Source organism: Olea europaea, chromosome 7 (genome assembly GCF_002742605.1).
Source record: "Olea europaea var. sylvestris chromosome 7, O_europaea_v1, whole genome shotgun sequence".
In the NCBI taxonomy this organism is placed as follows: Eukaryota; Viridiplantae; Streptophyta; class Magnoliopsida; order Lamiales; family Oleaceae; genus Olea; species Olea europaea.
The window spans coordinates 25,082,575-25,099,491 of NC_036243.1; the positions used below are offsets into that span (position 1 = coordinate 25,082,575).

The 16,917-nt window shown below is 34.8% G+C and overlaps 1 protein-coding gene and 1 long non-coding RNA gene across 2 annotated transcripts; both read left to right on the plus strand.

Annotated features, from left to right (window-relative positions):
- The first annotated feature begins 1,589 nt into the window (after positions 1-1,589).
- Positions 1,590-16,559, plus strand: LOC111398104 (T-complex protein 1 subunit beta). The gene is made up of 20 exons (XM_023025058.1): positions 1,590-1,707; positions 1,885-1,943; positions 2,027-2,083; positions 2,226-2,291; positions 2,375-2,486; positions 2,844-2,972; positions 3,397-3,468; positions 3,926-4,068; positions 4,896-5,045; positions 9,105-9,146; positions 9,230-9,286; positions 9,429-9,494; positions 9,578-9,689; positions 10,047-10,175; positions 10,600-10,671; positions 11,129-11,244; positions 12,861-12,937; positions 13,727-14,212; positions 15,523-15,838; positions 16,190-16,559. Exons 2-20 carry the CDS (start codon positions 1,938-1,940, stop codon positions 16,334-16,336), a joined length of 2,355 nt encoding a protein of 784 aa, XP_022880826.1. The 5' UTR covers positions 1,590-1,707; positions 1,885-1,937; the 3' UTR covers positions 16,337-16,559.
- Positions 4,823-5,537, plus strand: LOC111397556. The gene is made up of 2 exons (XR_002703270.1): positions 4,823-5,045; positions 5,124-5,537. It is a non-coding gene; the product is annotated as an uncharacterized LOC111397556 (long non-coding RNA).
- Positions 16,560-16,917: the final 358 nt, after the last annotated feature.

Here is a 16,917-nt window from a genome sequence, read left to right on the forward strand (position 1 = left end):
CCTATCAAAGTACACGGGTTATATGTCAAAGTGTATAGGTTACAAGTCACAAATACAAGAAATTTGGTTACAGACCATTTGGACTATGTCACATATTGAAGAGATTTGAAGATTTGTTCGCCTGCCATTGGATCAAGTCAATGACACATGTAACAGGGCACATGTCGAAGTGTATAGATCATAGGTCATGGATTCAAATGATTTGGTCACAAACCATTACTTCAGGTTACATGTCACGAATCCAAGAGATTTGGTTATAGGTCATTGGATCAAGTTATAGGTCATATGTCGAAGTGTATAGGTAGGGATGTCAAACGGGTCGAACGGCTCATCGGCTCGGCTGCTCGGCTCGTCAAAACCCGGCTCGTGGGCGGCTCAGGTTTGTCATTTGCCGAGCAGGGGGCTCAATCCCACGAGCCGAGCCTGCTCGGCTAGTCAAACCCACGAGTGGCTCGTGGGCACACGGCTCGTGGGCTCGTTAAAAAATATTAATTTTTTTTAAAAAAAATGTTGACTCGTGGGCTCGTCAAAAAATATTAATTTTTTTTAAAAAAATGTCCAAAATGTGCAAGTTACCAAAAAAAATTAAAAAAAATCACGAGCTCACGAGTCGCTCGTGAGCTCGGCTGGGCCAGCGAGCTCGTGAGCCAAGCCGAGCTCGTGGGTTAAAGGGTCGAGCCGGCTCGGTCCATTGCCATCATTATGTATAGGTCACGTGTCACAAATTCAAGAAATCTAGTCATATACCATTGATTTTTCTGACCTTAGTTACTCAAGCTGGTCACAAATTCAATTAATCAAATTTTGACGATGAGAATTTAAGTTATTTACTCTATTAAGTGCTTTATAAATTGTATCAAGAGTTGTTTTTCATTTTTCAATTAAAAAACGCTGTAAATTATACAAGTACTGCTCAATCCTAGTCACCAATGAACTCAGTCATCACTGAGCGACGATCAATTTGTTGCTAAATAAGTGGCCGATAGGGTGAAGGTTGGAGGGTGTCGCCAACGAGTGGGATCGTGAGCGGTTGGGATGGGTGGGGGTAGAATAATTTAATTTGATAATATTATTATTTAAAATTAAAAAAATAAAAGTAAGACTTTTACATTTTGAAACTTAATCTCTAATATTTGATTTAGTGCATACTTAATGGTTGAGATGTGATTTTTTCTCGCAGCAAAATTACAAAGTAGGTAGACAAAGTTTGTTGACAAGATGTAGATCATTAATTTATTTTGATTTAAAAATTTGATTTTGAAATGAGTTATATAGATTTTGTCAACTCATATTTTGTCAACCTCATTGACATAGCACCACTCTAAAATAATGACTCGCCTGCTAAAGGTGCGAACCGTCTTATAGAATTACGACCGAGTTAATGACTGGACCGGCTAGGGTTAACAATGCTCTGAACATTCGGAAACAGGAAAACTCTACTGTCTACTGGAAGTTTCCCGCTTAGGTATTCTGCAACAAAGTTTTTATTTTCTTCGTTCAATTATGTTCATTAGATCTCTTGTTTTTATCAGTGAAAATTTTGTTCATGTTAAACACTGGTTAAGGCTTCTTCGATTTTTTTTTTTAAGGTGCGAACCGTCTTATAGAATTACGACCGAGTTAATGACTGGACCGGCTAGGGTTAACAATGCTCTGAACATTCGGAAACAGGAAAACTCTACTGTCTACTGGAAGTTTCCCGCTTAGGTATTCTGCAACAAAGTTTTTATTTTCTTCGTTCAATTATGTTCATTAGATCTCTTGTTTTTATCAGTGAAAATTTTGTTCATGTTAAACACTGGTTAAGGCTTCTTCGATTTTTTTTTTTAATATTTTTATTTAGACTGATTGATATTTAATCATTGATGAATATTTGGATTCCAGAAAATCATTAACGGATATTTGGATTCTATATTCACTTTTCAACTTCTGTTCCCATGGCGGTATGTAGATGCTTACTTCACTTTGAGTGGTTGGTTATTCATTTTCTGTGAACTTGCGATAATAATGTGATTTGATTGTGTAGGTAGAAAGACTTTTCAAAAATGAAGCTACCGAAGAAAAGGGTGAGCGAGCCAGAATGGTGAGTCTTGTATAATATAATAAAATAAATCATTTTGAAACATTTTGTTAATGGCGCTTTATTAGTAGAAAATTAGATATGAATCACGGTGGACTGGCTTGTTTCTAGACTGACAATTGTTTTTTGTGGGTGTTAATATAAGGCCTCCTTTATTGGAGCAATGGCGATTGCTGACTTGGTGAAGACAACCTTGGGGCCTAAGGGGATGGTAAAATTGCTTGTTCTTCTGATTACGTGTATCGATTGTCGATATTTTTCTTTGTTTACTCTCTGTGTAACTTCCCTTTGTAGGATAAAATTTTACAATCAACTGGCAGAGGGCACAGTGTTACAGTTACGAATGATGGTGCCACCATCCTAAAGTCTCTACATATTGACAACCCTGCTGCCAAAGTCCTTGTGGGTATCCTTGATGTTAAGTTATTGTTGTGTTTCTTTGCTTCACCATTTAAGGAATATGATTTTTACCATGAAAAAACTAACTTCTATTGCTATGTGTAATGGTGGATTTTGAAGCTTGAGCTGTTGAATGTTACTTACACGATATAGGTCACAATCCTAAAAATGTTGGTGTTCAAGTGTTATTTTCAAGTATTCAAGTATCTGCAGTCTAAAATTACTCTTGTATGAAAATTGAACATGGCAAGCTGATTTGATTCTTCATTTCTTCTCAAATCAGATTTGTCCAGAAGCTAAAACTATAGTAGTAGTCTGTATAGCTATTGTATTAGCAACTAGCAAGCCTTGATTCTATTGTCAGACATCTCAAAAGTCCAAGATGATGAAGTCGGCGATGGAACCACTTCAGTTGTTGTCTTGGCTGGGGAGCTTTTGAGGGAGGCGGAGAAGCTGGTAAATTCAAAAATCCATCCGATGACAATTATTGCAGGTAAGTTCTATGTTTTTTTTTAATGATCTTATTTCTGATTTCACCTTTCTTACTCATTATTTCGTGTGTGCTATTTCCATAGTGGTGGCAGGCACTTCAGGTTCTATAAACTTCATCAATATGAAAGATAAACTAGCACAAGTTTAATATTGATATGATAATTACAGTTTCATTTCCCCTGCTTTGTATCTCTCTCTTTAATCACCTTTCTACTTTTGCAATGATGGAATTAGTGAGTTTCTTGGAGTTGACAACAAATTTCTTTGCACAACATTAGGGATAGTTGATTCTTTGTTAACTGTTGGTATGTTTATTTATGCGATATAAATATGATATCCTGTCATTCTTAGATCCTATGAAGGTATATTTGATTGGAATTGTTCTAAGTTTTTTGAAATAATTACTATATACACAACATTTTCAGGATATCGTATGGCAGCTGAAGCTGCTAGGAACGCGTTGCTGGAAAAGGTTATGGATAATAAACAGGATGCTGGTAATTAGTATCTACTTCTCATTCTCACTTTTGAATTTGGTATTTGCCCCTGATATAAGTATCATGATTGCTGGTTCATCAATTCTGATAGCTTGTTGCTCCCTATTTAACTCAAATCTGTTTCATAATCATATGTTTTTTTAATTCATAAAAGTCTATTCCATATGATTGTACACTTACTAGAATAATTCTCCATTTGGCCTATCTAGAAGTTTTCGTTTCTTGATGTAATGCTATTATCCTTTACATTTTCTAACTGGCTTCACATGGAAATCACCGGCAGATTGCATTGTTAAGTGGAAAATGATTCACTATACTTTTAAGCAATTAATTGGTCTAAAATGAAAAGGTGATAAGTTTTATAAACTATGGATTTAACTTGAATGTATGATTTATTAGTTGAATTTTGATATGATGGCATTGACATGTCTAATGTTCATCCTTGGTGATCTTGCAGATAAATTCAAAGAAGACTTATTAAAGATAGCAATGACCACTTTGAGTTCCAAAATTCTCTCTCAGGACAAAGAACATTTTGCAACACTAGCTGTCGATGCAGTTATGAGGCTAAAGGTAAAGTTATTTGCTCTTAGTTACTTGTGAATTTGATGCCTTGAGTGTGTTACATAGGCTATTTTGTCATACCTGTCTATTCTTGTCTCCTGGTAATAGTAATTTAGCTATTAAAAATGGTTGGAAACTTCTGAAACTGATGAAAAGATTTTAGCTGCATTTACTGATGGATGCTGGACAACTTTGTGAGTTCTAAATTTGTTCTGATCAAATGAATACCAATATACCATTGCATAACATCAGTGTGGGACATCTTGGGTGTGATTCTCTTCAAGCATTTACAGACACTAAGGGTCCCTTTGATTGTAAAGATGAAATTTGGGTGGAAAAAACGAATTCCGGGGAATTGAATTGCCTAGAAATTGTTTTTCTGAGAATTGTAAATTATTGTGTTTGATTGGTATAATTTTTCACGTGAAAAATGTTGAAATAAAAGTGTTTTTTGGTGTTTGTTTGGCTTTGTTTTACATGAAATTTGTCAATTGCCTTCCAATGTAAAAATGCTGTGCCTTCTGATTTTAAAGCTATTCCAGACTTTGTCTTGACTTTTCAGTCTTTTAGTGTTGTAAATTGCGTAGTTTTTACTATCCCAGCAAATGTTGCCTTGTTTCTTTCACAGAAAATGTTGGTCAGACAACTGGTTTTAAATAATAGAAGTAATTGTTCTGAAAGTAGACACTGGGCTAAGCTTAATTTGGTTTTCTAATGTGTGAAGTAATTTGTGCAGTTCTACATTTTTTTTAATATATAATTTGGGTTTAGTTTCTGAAGCTATGTATAACACTTCTATGCTTACTGTATGCACACGACACTTTTGATTGATTAAGTTCTCTTCTGAATATCTCATCCAACAGATTGAACTTGAACGAGTGGTTCAGAGGATTGAAAACCAAAATTCAGCTGGAGAAATTTTCCACTCTATGGTTGAAAGTGCATTGCATCAATATGGTCGTGGCAGTGCTGATCTTGTAACTGAATTGTGCAGTGAAGGCAGGCTTTCACATGTAAGAATTATGTCTTTCACTATTGGTGAAGTGAAGGGATATTTGCATTTATGTGTCTTTCTTTTTGGTGACTTGCAGGAGTTCATGCAAATGCTCAGTCATGACATTTCCCAAAGACTTAAAGATGAAGCAGGATCATAGGCAAAAGAATTTCTGTTCTTTTACATGTGATATGAATGTACTTCAAGTAGTTGGGTTACTACATGAGTGCAAAATTTCTTAGTACGTTGTGATTTTTGCCTGTGGTTGATTGCTAAAATATAGTTACTAGAATGTTGTGTTCTCTTTGAGAGTACGAAGAGCTGTGCAGTTGTGGATCAATGAATTGACACAGATCATGGTTCATTTGTAAGAGAATTCAATTGGACTATTGATATCTCCGAGCCGTACATCTTAACCTCTTCGAGGTTCATTTGCTTGCTTTTGAGTTTCCTTTTCCCTGCTATTGAACCTCGACAAATTGAGTTCTAAATCTGCTTTATGTTGATAATCTTTCCACGATCTTGTTGAAAGGCGATGCCTTTCATAAATTTTTGTGGTGGTTATGTTTGGATGTTAGAGATTCATACGCTAAATGTAATACGAAAATATCCATGTTTTGTTTCGCATGAAATTAAATTCATGGTGTGAAACTTTCTAACGAAAGTTAATGGACAGATGTATATTAATCGATATCGTTAGAAATTATTTTAGAAATACAATCAGTATATTGATATGACAATTTTTTATTTTTTTTGGAAATTTGATTTGACGAAGTATGTTAATCTATAATCTATATCTATGACGTATAGTAAAGTATGGATGTTCGAGAACCATTTTTTGGCGATAATAATGTTCTTAATCATATTTTTAAACTTCGCGATTTACCTGTCATTCTATGCTATTAAAAAATTAATTTTATCTTACAACTACTTATTTTTTACAGAAAAAAATTTATTTATTCAAATACGCAGTAACAATGAAAGATAAAGATGCATTCAATTGGAAAGTCGAATTAATAAACGAGGTTGCCAAAGGGTAAAGAACATAATAGATTTAGAAGTATTTACTTTGTTGATCTGTTTAATTCTCCACGTGCAATGTATAAATGGGGAGTCTTTACTTGACGTTCCTCTCCCCCTCATTCAACACTTCCTTCTTTACAAGACAGGAAAATATAACATGAAAAATCATCTAAATGATCGTACATTTTCAACAATCTCGAGTTCCCAGCCATTGCCTTGACAAATAATCGAAAGTAGAAAGTGCATTACGGAAAATATGCCACACAAATATTCAAATTTCTTGAGGAACTTGGGAGTTCGATCTCTTCCATCCAGTTGTAGAGAAAGTAAGCCTGACCACTTGGATACAACTTATAATTATTAGGAAAATATGATACATGAATTTTAGCTTATTTATTAAAAAGAGAGTAATTGAGACTCTAAAATATTCTAACATATATAAATAAGATTTTAATTAAAAAAAATTACTCTTAAATTTGTGATTATAATTTATATCAATGCCATTTAAAAAAAAAAAAATGTTGTCTTGTGATTACAGCTCGCACTGCTATGTGTACATTAAGATTTATATAATGTCACGTAACATTATATCCTTTATTAGTTTAAAATATAATCAATTTTTTTTATCTAATATTTTCCCTCCCACACCATATTTTGTAATCCGTTATGTACATTTTTTTTATGTACAAGTAGCAAAAGAAGAAATTACACCGTAAGTGGTATTTAAAGATGACGCTTCTAAAATCAGGTATTAAGTTTATTTGAGCATAAATTAGGTATTAATGAAACCATATTGTAGTCTCTCTCATCTCTCCCTTTCCCATTCTTGCACTGTCGTCATCGAAGCTCCGACATAAGGTTGTGCATAACGACGTTTTGATCGAGGCCAGTCACTTATGGGTTTGGGCTTGGAGTGATTCAAATCAATGTTTAGATCGTTGTTGCTGTTTATAGAGGCCCATCTTGAATCAAGGTAGCTGTTTAGAGATATGGGGTTATTCTAGATTTCTGGTTTATTATTATTGTTGTTGTTGTTGGCGGTGGTGGTGTTGTGAAAATGATGGTGGTTGAGGTGGTTTTTGGTTGTTTATGAGTGATGATGGAGGTGATTGTTCAAGTGATAATAACAGTAGTGGTTTTGTCAGTTGTATTACATGAGGCATTGGTTTTGGTGAACATGGGATGAGGTGCTTGAAGTGGTGGTTGGATGTGGTTTTTGTGAAGGTTTGACAGCAATTTTGTGGTGATTTTTATGATGTTTTGACGTTGGTGATTAACTTGGTTGTTGGTTGTGGTGGATCAATGTCCATTGTTGGTGATGGCAGAGGTAAGCATGTCATAGTCGATTGAGTTTCTATGACTAAATATCTTGAATATGTGACCTATCAAAGTACACGGGTTATATGTCAAAGTGTATAGGTTACAAGTCACAAATACCAGAAATTTGGTTACAGACCATTTGGACTATGTCACATATTGAAGAGATTTGAAGATTTGTTCGCCTGCCATTGGATCAAGTCAATGACACATGTAACAGGGCACACGTCGAAGTGTATAGATCATAGGTCATGGATTCAAATGATTTGGTCACAAACCATTACTTCAGGTTACATGTCACGAATCCAAGAGATTTGGTTATAGGTCATTGGATCAAGTTATAGGTCATATGTCGAAGTGTATAGGTAGGGATGTCAAACGGGTCGAACGGCTCATCGGCTCGGCTGCTCGGCTCGTCAAAACCCGGCTCGTGGGCGGCTCAGGTTTGTCATTTGCCGAGCAGGGGGCTCAATCCCACGAGCCGAGCCTGCTCGGCTAGTCAAACCCACGAGTGGCTCGTGGGCACACGGCTCGTGGGCTCGTTAAAAAATATTAATTTTTTTTAAAAAAAATGTTGACTCGTGGGCTCGTCAAAAAATATTAATTTTTTTTAAAAAAATGTCCAAAATGTGCAAGTTACCAAAAAAAATTAAAAAGAATTACGAGCTCACGAGTTGCTCGTGAGCTCGGCTGGGCCAGCGAGCTCGTGAGCCAAGCCGAGCTCGTGGGTTAAAGGGTCGAGCCGGCTCGGTCCATTGCCATCATTATGTATAGGTCACGTGTCACAAATTCAAGAAATCTAGTCATATACCATTGATTTTTCTGACCTTAGTTACTCAAGTTGGTCACAAATTCAATTAATCAAATTTTGACGATGAGAATTTAAGTTATTTACTCTATTAAGTGCTTTATAAATTGTATCAAGAGTTGTTTTTTATTTTTCAATTAAAAAACGCTGTAAATTATACAAGTACTGCTCAATCCTAGTCACCAATGAACTCAGTCGTCACTGAGCGACGATCAATTTGTTGCTAAATAAGTGGCCGATAGGGTGAAGGTTGGAGGGTGTCGCCAACGAGTGGGATCGTGAGCGGTTGGGATGGGTGGGGGTAGAATAATTTAATTTGATAATATTATTATTTAAAATTAAAAAAATAAAAGTAAGACTTTTACATTTTGAAACTTAATCTCTAATATTTGATTTAGTGCATACTTAATGGTTGAGATGTGATTTTTTCTCACAGCAAAATTACAAAGTAGGTAGACAAAGTTTGTTGACAAAATAGATGTTGACAAGATGTAGATCATTAATTTATTTTGATTTCAAAATTTGATTTTGAAATGAGTTATATAGATCTTGTCAACTCATATTTTGTCAACCTCAAAGACATAGCACCACTCTAAAATAATGACTCGCCTGCTAAAGGTGCGAACCGTCTTATAGAATTACGACCGAGTTAATGACTGGACCGGCTAGGGTTAACAATGCTCTGAACATTCGGAAACAGGAAAACTCTACTGTCTACTGGAAGTTTCCCGCTTAGGTATTCTGCAACAAAGTTTTTATTTTCTTCGTTCAATTATGTTCATTAGATCTCTTGTTTTTATCAGTGAAAATTTTGTTCATGTTAAACACTGGTTAAGGCTTCTTCGATTTTTTTTTTTAATATTTTTATTTAGACTGATTGATATTTAATCATTGATGAATATTTGGATTCCAGAAAATCATTAACGGATATTTGGATTCTATATTCACTTTTCAACTTCTGTTCCCATGGCGGTATGTAGATGCTTACTTCACTTTGAGTGGTTGGTTATTCATTTTCTGTGAACTTGCGATAATAATGTGATTTGATTGTGTAGGTAGAAAGACTTTTCAAAAATGAAGCTACCGAAGAAAAGGGTGAGCGAGCCAGAATGGTGAGTCTTGTATAATATAATAAAATAAATCATTTTGAAACATTTTGTTAATGGCGCTTTATTAGTAGAAAATTAGATATGAATCACGGTGGACTGGCTTGTTTCTAGACTGACAATTGTTTTTTGTGGGTGTTAATATAAGGCCTCCTTTATTGGAGCAATGGCGATTGCTGACTTGGTGAAGACAACCTTGGGGCCTAAGGGGATGGTAAAATTGCTTGTTCTTCTGATTACGTGTATCGATTGTCGATATTTTTCTTTGTTTACTCTCTGTGTAACTTCCCTTTGTAGGATAAAATTTTACAATCAACTGGCAGAGGGCACAGTGTTACAGTTACGAATGATGGTGCCACCATCCTAAAGTCTCTACATATTGACAACCCTGCTGCCAAAGTCCTTGTGGGTATCCTTGATGTTAAGTTATTGTTGTGTTTCTTTGCTTCACCATTTAAGGAATATGATTTTTACCATGAAAAAACTAACTTCTATTGCTATGTGTAATGGTGGATTTTGAAGCTTGAGCTGTTGAATGTTACTTACACGATATAGGTCACAATCCTAAAAATGTTGGTGTTCAAGTGTTATTTTCAAGTATTCAAGTATCTGCAGTCTAAAATTACTCTTGTATGAAAATTGAACATGGCAAGCTGATTTGATTCTTCATTTCTTCTCAAATCAGATTTGTCCAGAAGCTAAAACTATAGTAGTAGTCTGTATAGCTATTGTATTAGCAACTAGCAAGCCTTGATTCTATTGTCAGACATCTCAAAAGTCCAAGATGATGAAGTCGGCGATGGAACCACTTCAGTTGTTGTCTTGGCTGGGGAGCTTTTGAGGGAGGCGGAGAAGCTGGTAAATTCAAAAATCCATCCGATGACAATTATTGCAGGTAAGTTCTATGTTTTTTTTTAATGATCTTATTTCTGATTTCACCTTTCTTACTCATTATTTCGTGTGTGCTATTTCCATAGTGGTGGCAGGCACTTCAGGTTCTATAAACTTCATCAATATGAAAGATAAACTAGCACAAGTTTAATATTGATATGATAATTACAGTTTCATTTCCCCTGCTTTGTATCTCTCTCTTTAATCACCTTTCTACTTTTGCAATGATGGAATTAGTGAGTTTCTTGGAGTTGACAACAAATTTCTTTGCACAACATTAGGGATAGTTGATTCTTTGTTAACTGTTGGTATGTTTATTTATGCGATATAAATATGATATCCTGTCATTCTTAGATCCTATGAAGGTATATTTGATTGGAATTGTTCTAAGTTTTTTGAAATAATTACTATATACACAACATTTTCAGGATATCGTATGGCAGCTGAAGCTGCTAGGAACGCGTTGCTGGAAAAGGTTATGGATAATAAACAGGATGCTGGTAATTAGTATCTACTTCTCATTCTCACTTTTGAATTTGGTATTTGCCCCTGATATAAGTATCATGATTGCTGGTTCATCAATTCTGATAGCTTGTTGCTCCCTATTTAACTCAAATCTGTTTCATAATCATATGTTTTTTTAATTCATAAAAGTCTATTCCATATGATTGTACACTTACTAGAATAATTCTCCATTTGGCCTATCTAGAAGTTTTCGTTTCTTGATGTAATGCTATTATCCTTTACATTTTCTAACTGGCTTCACATGGAAATCACCGGCAGATTGCATTGTTAAGTGGAAAATGATTCACTATACTTTTAAGCAATTAATTGGTCTAAAATGAAAAGGTGATAAGTTTTATAAACTATGGATTTAACTTGAATGTATGATTTATTAGTTGAATTTTGATATGATGGCATTGACATGTCTAATGTTCATCCTTGGTGATCTTGCAGATAAATTCAAAGAAGACTTATTAAAGATAGCAATGACCACTTTGAGTTCCAAAATTCTCTCTCAGGACAAAGAACATTTTGCAACACTAGCTGTCGATGCAGTTATGAGGCTAAAGGTAAAGTTATTTGCTCTTAGTTACTTGTGAATTTGATGCCTTGAGTGTGTTACATAGGCTATTTTGTCATACCTGTCTATTCTTGTCTCCTGGTAATAGTAATTTAGCTATTAAAAATGGTTGGAAACTTCTGAAACTGATGAAAAGATTTTAGCTGCATTTACTGATGGATGCTGGACAACTTTGTGAGTTCTAAATTTGTTCTGATCAAATGAATACCAATATACCATTGCATAACATCAGTGTGGGACATCTTGGGTGTGATTCTCTTCAAGCATTTACAGACACTAAGGGTCCCTTTGATTGTAAAGATGAAATTTGGGTGGAAAAAACGAATTCCGGGGAATTGAATTGCCTAGAAATTGTTTTTCTGAGAATTGTAAATTATTGTGTTTGATTGGTATAATTTTTCACGTGAAAAATGTTGAAATAAAAGTGTTTTTTGGTGTTTGTTTGGCTTTGTTTTACATGAAATTTGTCAATCAAAGGGATATATTTTTTTGGTATTGGGGAGGAAATTTGTTTCCATTGTCAAAAAAATAAAAAATAAAAAAAAATTCAAAAAAATCATTGGTGTTCGTTTGACTTTGTTTTACATGGAAATTTTCAGTTAAAGGGAAATATTTTTTTACAATAATTCTCCGAATTTGTTTCCATTGCCAACAAAAATAAATAAATAAATAAACGAAAAAAAATGCTTCAGTAAACTGGGAAAATGAATTCTCACCATCTCCAAAACATGGAAAATGTCTGTGGCATGAAAATGTGGAAAATGAGTTCCAAGGAAATTTGTGCCAATCAAACACCCAAAAAATGAAAAGATGGAATTGCAATTCCATTTTCCACGGAATTTCCTACCTATCAAATGAGGCCTAACATATTTTGTGGATCATATGTCCGCACAAAGCTATCTGGTCTGTGTAACAAATGATGCAAACGAAGTGCTTTGGAACTCTGTTGCAACATCTGAATCCCCACTATTAACCTTTACTTTTGAAGTTTGGAGTGGACAAAGGTGATAATTTGAAAGTTCAGGGACTATACTGCAAATTTTGAAAATATTAGTTTTCTAGTGTCATAAACAGTAGCCAAATTATGGGTTTTATGTGAGAGAAAACATACTTTTTTGACCGAGGAAGAAAGGAAGGAAAGAAATCAAAAGAAAATTAGGGAAAAATTGCAATTTTTATCTTTCTAATGATTAGCTTATAAATGTAATGAAATATGTGTGTAAAGGCGTGTTAAAGAAAATATATTCTTGTAATTTAATTTATAAGTTAAGGCTTTGTTTGATTCTCATTTTTTTTCAAAATACATTTTTCTCACTTCTTTTTAACCACGCATTCTTCATTAAAAGAATATTACATGTAAATAAAAAACTTTTCCTTATTTTTCAACCGCACGTTCTCCATCATTCTACTATTCTAAAATTCATTTTTCATAAAAACGGGGCTCAAATACCCTCTAAGTTATGCATATTTTATGGAAAAGTCTAAATGGTTAATTTTGGTTAAGGAAACATATATTGTGCATGTCAATGTGTATGTAGTAGAAAATTATATATGCATTTTGAAGGGGATGATTTACTTCTTTCAATTGTTAATTGGAAATTACAGGGAAGCACAAATCTGGAGTCCATTCAGATTATTAAGAAACCAGGAGGTTCATTAAAAGATTCATTTCTAGACGAGGGGTAGGCCATCTGAACTTTTTCGATCTAACATAAGTGATTTCATTTTACAATCTTTATGCTATTCTACCCATGCGTACCTTGTTTTCTCGTGTAAATTGTCTTTCTGAAAGCTTCAAGACTAAGTTATTTAAGGAATGAGAATCGGAAGAATCTGCCTTTAGTTGCTGAAATTAATGACAACATGATTCAGATTAGTTAACTGTGATTTTTTTGAGCGAAGAAATCTGAAATTTATTCTATACACGAGATGAAGAGAGAACTAGTTGACCCGACTGAGTTGATGACATGCTGTGTCAATATTCTTTAGCTGTTGGTTTGAGCTTCGAACTTCTAGGTTTTGATGCAATCATTGAAGAAAGTATAGGCAACAGTGGAAGGTTTGCTCGTGTGCGTGCACGCGCGCACAATGATTCTGGCTGACGTTAATTGGAATCACCCTCAAATTTCTGGGTACAGCAGTAAGATACTTCTTGAAAGTGTTATTTAGGCCAGGAAATTGTTTCAAGTATATTGTTTTTATGTTTACAATAGCATTTTTGTATTTGACCTTAAATAAACTTGAATTGCTTGTGGTCTTTGATCTAATTCACAATGATACAAGCCCAAATTTCCCGAAAAGGCCTTTATCAAATTCTTGAAGATCACAATTGGCCTATTTCTTTTATTGTTCTTTTCCTGATTCTCTAACAAGGTTTTATGACTTTTATCTACCTTTGTTGAATTTGTTGTGATTAGCCATCATTTTGTGCCTGCAATCGATTTTTCAATTGGTATTTCCTTTTCATACAGATTTATTTTAGACAAGAAAATTGGTGTTGGCCAACCAAAACGGATTGAAAGTGCAAAGATCTTGGTGGCAAATACTGCTATGGATACAGATAAAGTGAAGATTTATGGGGCACGGGTTCGTGTTGATTCGATGGCTAAGGTTGCTGACATTGAAGGGGCTGAAAAGGAAAAGATGAGGGAGAAGGTGCAAAAGATAATTAACCATGGGATAAATTGTTTTGTTAATCGTCAGTTGATTTACAATTTCCCTGAAGAATTATTTGCTGATGCTGGAGTACTTGCAATAGAGCATGCTGATTTTGATGGTATTGAGAGGCTGGCTCTTGTTACTGGTGGTGAGATTGCATCAACTTTTGATAATCCAGAGTCAGTTAAGCTTGGACACTGCAGGCTCATTGAGGAAATAATGATTGGGGAGGACAAGCTGATCCACTTTTCTGGGGTTGAAATGGGTCAGGCGTGTACTATTGTCTTGAGAGGGGCAAGGTACTTTTCTTCATGCTGACTATATTTTTCATGATCATAGGAAATGCTTTTTTGATACATTTATGACATGGATCATATTATTGTTACCATGTCGCATAGTCCTTTCTTGAACCAGGTGTTCAAAGGATAAAAATAAAGTCACTTCTTGAATCAAGTAAAACAAGTTGTTTTTTGACTCTCCGTTGTGACTGCTTCACCTTTCTTCTTTTATTTGATAGTTTATTTTGATTCTTGTCCACAATCATTGTCTTTTAATGATTTAAAATTTATGGATACAGGTTGCTCACTTCTCTGTTGTACTAGATCAAATCGACATTACCATGATCCGAAGTGATTACATGGTTTAACCTTTTTGTAAATATTACTTTGGAGGGTAAATGTTATTGATAGTTTAGTTCCTGGGAACTTGATAGCACGTTTGGCATCATGTGAAGTATGGCTATGTTATAGAAGGCGATGTTTCCATGTGCTTTTAGGTAGTGTTCTAAAAAGTGTAAAGCGTTTGTAGACAGCAAGATCAAGCTTTTACCAGCTTAAGCTGGCCTGGGCGAATCGTAAAAAAGCTTAAAAAGTGTGGCTAGGCGAAAACGTGAAGCTTTGCACTTATGCGTTACCTATGCGAGTTTTCTAGAACACTACTTTTAGGTGCATGCTTAATGGCAAGCATTTCGGTAATCAATATTTTTAGATTAATGATATTTTGTCATCTTGATAATGGATAATCACCATATGTGATCCAACACGGAGATATTAAATGATATGTCCAACTAAGCCCCCCGTTTGAGTCCCATTAAATTTATAATACATTTTTCTTTTTCTTCTTTTTAACCACAGATTCTTCAATAAAATAATATTAACATATAAAACCAAAAACTTTTCTTTCTTTTTCAACCACACATTCTTCCAAAAAACTATTCCAAAAATTATAACATTACATAATGGGGGCCAAACGGGGTCTAAATGCAAGGACATGGAACCCATGTAATTGGACCTGTTATTCAATAACATCTAAACATGAATCCATCATCACGATGATAAGTAGCATTACTCATTTTTAGTATTGATGTGGAATCTATTGATGTTTTCAATTATTTCTTTTCATCGTTGAATGCATTTACATGCATTCTGTGACTGTAATTACCCACTTGAGTAGTACTATTTGGTCAATCGAGTGACAGTATATTGTGTTCAGCCTTTTTTCAGTTTGTTACTCTTGTATTATTAGTTAGAGTTTGCAGCTCTCTTGCCTCTTGGAAGAGGTCATGGATATCTATTATATTCATACTGATGTCTTCATGTTCCATTGGCAGCCCTCATATGTTGGATGAAGCAGAGAGATCTCTGCATGATGCATTGTGTGTGCTATCTCAAACTGTAAATGACAGCAGAGTATTGCTTGGAGGTGGATGGCCTGAGATGGTGATGGCAAAGGCAGTTGATGAACTGGCCAGGAGGACTCCTGGCAAAAGATCTCATGCCATCGAAGCTTTCTCACGTGCACTTGTGGCCATTCCAACTACTATTGCTGACAATGCTGGTTTGGACAGTGCTGAGATGATTGCTCAACTTCGTGCAGAACACCAAAGAGAGGAAAGCTCTGCCGGGATTGATGTCATCTCTGGATCGGTGAGTATGCTGTTGAATGATATAAATTCACTTTTACCTCCTGCTATTTGTCTTGGTTGCTTTTCCTGAGTGTCTGTTCTGGATACTTGCAACAAGTTTAGTAATCCGGTATACCTGTATAAGGCCCCGTTTGGTAGGGATTTTTTGTCCCAAAAAATTGATTTTTTGACCGTTATTTTACTATTCAAGCCATAATTTTTTACTTCTTCTCTCACATGTGGACCTCACTTTTCTTCTAACGGTCAAAAAATCAATTATCAAAATACCTACCAAACGGGCCCTAAATGTGGTTTCACTATTCTTGCTTGTAATTTCCATTACGGTCCTCCTGACAGTTGCTGTCTTGTGTAGGTTGGCAATATGGTGGAGCTCGGGATATCTGAGTCATTCAAAGTGAAGCAGGCTGTATTGCTCTCGGCAACTGAAGCTGCTGAAATGATTTTAAGAGTAGATGAAATAATCACTTGTGCCCCTCGACAGAGGGAAGACAGAATTTGAAGAAATGCTTTATTTATAACTGGAACTGAGAAATTTATTGTTATGCTTTGTATTTGTGAAATCTGTCGTGAACCAGATGAATTTGTGATGGTAGAAGAAATCTGCACGAATAGGAATTTTTGAGGAACGTATCTAGAGAGAATTTGATTTGGTTAGACAATGTGTGGTTGGTAAACAAGGATCAATTTTTTAGAAAATCAAATTGGATTTTATCATTTCTGTATCAGCAATTCAAAATAGATGGATAAATGCTCCATATATGTGTCTACCTTTGTGCCACTTTTTCCATGCAATTTGCAACATTTGAAAGGTTGATTTTTATTTTTATTTTTTTCCCCTTCCCTGAACCATTCTGATTCTTAACGTTGAGAAATTTTTGGGGATATTAGAATATTCTGTTCGGTACAATTTGGAACAAGTTTAATTTTTTTTTAATTGATTCTTTTTTAACAAAATATGATCAATGTAAATTTTAATTTCAACTAAAATTGTGGCTCAAACTATTCAATGCACGTACCCCTTTTTAACATCTGTGCAAAACATCAATTTTGACATTCGAAGTGTTGTCAAAATTTGTGTCA